Here is a 3,746-nt window from a genome sequence, read left to right as displayed (position 1 = left end):
GNAGCAGCGGCCTTCTGCCTTCTGGTGATACGAGCCGGGGAGTCAGGCCCCGGAGGCGCTAGGCGCCTGCGCCAGTATGTACAATAGAATCGATATACCATACTGGACGTCAACCGCCGGGCCGTGAACTCTCTCCCTTCTCGTTTCACACCAACAACCCCACAGTTGGAAATCTTTCATCTTCTCGCCTTCTTCGTCCTCCTGCTATGGCTCATTCTTTTCTGGCATAAAAACACGCACACAACACACAGAACGTATTGAGGTTTAAAGCAGGGCCGTTAAAGCCCAGAGTTACAAATCCAGCAGCACTGCAGACCGCAGCACGTGAATAACCCCACGCTGCTACACATATCATCATGACGCTCATGCGCCATTCGGCTGGCGGCAACCAGGTATTCATGCCGTGAACCCTGCTACTGTCCCCCACATACACCAACCCCCAAGCCACCCGCTGCTGCGTTACCACACGCCTCAATGTGGAAACCTCCCTGCGCTCGACCTACCTACCGATGTATTCTCACCACCCCTACTCCCCATGCATGCCCATGCCTGCGCACACATACACGCGAAGCAGTAACATAACACAAGCAGTAAACACAAAGCAAGGATGCTACGTGGAACGCGCCGCCACATGATCCGACGTCCAAACCCTGCTATCCTGTCGGGTGGTGACAGTTCCCCCTAGGCAGCGAGTCCGGCGCTGAAGGAGGTGCCGGCTCACCCGAAAGTACCTGTCTCGACCTATTGTGCGAAGACAACAATGAGCGTAACAAGGTAAGGTAACATATTGGCCACGGAATGCAGTAAGGACCGAAAACCGGAAATCTTTTCATTGCATCGGTGTATAGCCGCTGTTGCAACGCGACCGGGGCCCCTCACGACCTGCCAGACGACCCGCCACCAGACTGCGCACGCTGGTGAGAGGGATAGTACGGCTGCGCCGCTGCAGCGGCAGCAGTCGTCGCCAGGGCGGTAGCAGTCGCTGGGTATAATGGCCCTCCGCCGCCGCCACCGCCATCGCCACCAACACCAACACCGCTAGCCGAGCCGCTTTCCCCCGAGCCAAATTGCTGCACGGCAAACACGGGTGACTCTGGGCACGGCTGCGAGGGCGGCCTCGATACGCCTGCATGGCTTGAGCCGCCGCTGGCCGTGCGGCTGCTGTTCCGAGAGTGGTCGCGTCGCTGCGGCATTGCAGGGGACCCCGCCACCCCCATAGTCCCCACAGGTGGTGGCGGCGGCAACACCATCATGGCCTGGCTGTCGTAGTTCAGCTCAGTCCAACTCATATCGAAATCGCCGCCGCCGCCGCCGGCGCCACCACCGCCACCGCCGCCGCCAGCTACCGCTGACGCGACAGAACGCCACATGGCCCCCGCTGAACCCGTCACAAGGTCGCCCCCGCCAGCGGCGCCAGAGGCTGCACCCCCGTGAAGGGGGCTGTTACTGACTGGGACGGAGAAGTACATGCTACTGCTCCCCGACGCCGCGGTGCTGCCGGCGCTCGTCCCTTGTGTGTCGGTGCTCATGCCGCGGGTGTGCATTGCGGCCGGGGGAACTGTGCCGTGTGAACCGGGAGCTAGCGGCGGCAACCCCGGCGGTGATGATGATGGTGCTACAGGTGCCTGGATATTCATCACAAATGGTGATGCGCACCTATTTTCATCAAGTAATAGTCAAGGCAGGAAGGAAAAGGCATAAAAAGATGCATTCCGGGTATGTAGTACTGAATCCGCAAATCCTAAGTCCCGGCCAGTCCTCCCTTCAGCCATCTACTTCAGCCTCTTGGCCTCTCCCGACCTCTCGGCCAGACGCACTGTCGTCAGACAGACAGACAGACAGACAGACAGACAGACACACGCAGCCACTGGTCGCCTGCACGCACCTTGTTCCCCATGTCGAAGGTCAGCTCGTACATCTCCGCCAGTGTCGCCCTGTGCATGTTCCACCAGGCCTGGCCTTGAGACTGCTCCGTGAACATCTTGCGATTGAAGCGAACCTTGACCAGCCGAACCGGGCCGCCTTTTTGTGCCGGTGGCTTCAACGTGATGTAGACGCCCTGCTCAGCAGTTCGTCAGCAGTTCGCCATGCATGTGGTGGTATGGGGTAAGTGGATGGGGTATGTGGCGGTAAGCAATTATGGGGCGAGCAGGTAGCCATTGAGACGCGTGAAGGCGGCGGGGTGGCATCCTTTTCCCTCGCATGCGTGTGTGTGGATGGATAGAAGTGGATTCGAGCAGTGGTTACTCAACACACAGCCGCATCCCGCTGGTACGCCTCCGACCAACCCGCAGCGAGCCCAGGCAGCATGCGGGTGCCAGTGTCACCTGGCCTTGCAAACCATACACGGCGCCACACACCTATGCATGGTGGTGGAAGATGCAGCGCGTCCACTGCCTCCAATCCTACCGAGCTGTCATGGACTCCCGAGCAACCAGCCAACCGGCAGACCGACAGACCGACCAGCAACTAATCCGCGCTCCCCACCAAGGGCACCCTCCAAGGCCTCCTACCGGCGCATACTGGAACTGCACACCCTCCGGTGGCAGCGTGTCCGCCGCAAGCGCCAAGGGAACAGCGTAGCCCGATGATGATGACGTGTGCTCTGTGCCGCCTGCCCCGCCTGCCATCGTGTTGCCATGTCCAGGCATACCTCCGCCAGGGACACCACTGCCGCTACCGTTGCCACTGCCACTGCCACCGCCACCGCCACCACTCGCGCTGCTTCCGCCAGGCGGCTGCTCTTCAACCACCATTTCGTGATGCATCGTGTTCGCCCACTCCACAAACGCGTTTCGCCGCCGCCAGATCGGGGCCCCGGCCCCCCCCCCGCCCCGGGCCCCACCCTTGCCCCCACCCCCGCCAACACCAGCGGAGGCGGCAGCAGCGGCCAGGCTGCCGTTTGCTTCCTGCACGGCGGGGAAAGCTGGTACGGGCCCAGACGCCGGCCCCGCAGCGCTCTCCAAGCACCCACTGCCCTCACCACTGGTAGACGAAGGGTAGGAGGTCTCGGAGGTGGGGCGGACCAGGCCGTCTTTGGTCGGAGATGGAATGGAACTTAGAGACGGCTCGTTCGAGTACTGTGGCTGTGGGATAAAGAAGAATGGGCGCGGGACAAGAACAACGGGCCATGAAATCAGCATTAGCCGTCAAATGGTTACAGTCTATACACTCTGTCAATATCGCTGCAACGGTATGCGACGGGTACGGTACGACAGCTAGTGAGGCAACGAGAGAAGGTAACCGTCGCGCAGTGCTTTAGCTCACCTCGTATGGGACATGGCCAATGTGGTTTGGAGGACTGCAGCCCGCCGCTGGTGCCTGCTGCTGGGGCTGCTGGGGCTGCGTGGGCGTCATCGTCAGCGGCGGCCGCTGCTGCTGTGACACGTACATCTGCCGATGCAGGGAGCCCTGCGCCGCCAGCGGCAGGGCCACAGACAAGATGACGGAGCCCAGCCTATCAATGCCGGCTGCGGAATTCAACGACTCGTCCACGGCCGGCTCCATCTCCCCCCCGTCGCCGTCCTCGTCGTCTTCAGGCTCCTCGTCGTCCTCATCATACCCCTCTTCCAACACCTCCTCCTCAAACTCCGCCAAAGCCTAAGACATGACAGTCGGCATGTTAATAGGAAGCGTGCATTAGAAGAAGACAGGGCAGGGCGTGAGGGAAGGCCATGCGAAACACATCTAAGCGATGAACCCCCAGCCCTGTGTCCGAGGACGGGGGACACCGTTCTTCTCCGCTA

General features: G+C 61.1%; 1 protein-coding gene across 1 annotated transcript in view; it reads right to left on the bottom strand.

The window, feature by feature from the left end:
* Nucleotides 1-875: 875 nt before the first annotated feature.
* VOLCADRAFT_108567 (uncharacterized protein) overlaps nucleotides 876-3,746 on the bottom strand; it is a gene marked incomplete at both ends in the record, with an annotated part of 22,968 nt that continues 20,097 nt past the window's right edge. Inside the window, 4 exons of the mRNA XM_002959286.1 lie at nucleotides 876-1,625; nucleotides 1,886-2,059; nucleotides 2,514-3,086; nucleotides 3,268-3,600. Of these exons, the coding sequence (XP_002959332.1) occupies nucleotides 876-1,625; nucleotides 1,886-2,059; nucleotides 2,514-3,086; nucleotides 3,268-3,600 (1,830 nt within the window). The remainder of the gene's footprint in view (nucleotides 1,626-1,885; nucleotides 2,060-2,513; nucleotides 3,087-3,267; nucleotides 3,601-3,746) is intronic.

Source organism: Volvox carteri, assembly GCF_000143455.1.
Source record: "Volvox carteri f. nagariensis unplaced genomic scaffold VOLCAscaffold_154, whole genome shotgun sequence".
Classification (NCBI taxonomy): domain Eukaryota; kingdom Viridiplantae; phylum Chlorophyta; class Chlorophyceae; order Chlamydomonadales; family Volvocaceae; genus Volvox; species Volvox carteri.
The sequence above is the reverse complement of the archived record's forward strand: the minus strand, read 5'-3'. Positions and strand labels throughout refer to the sequence as shown.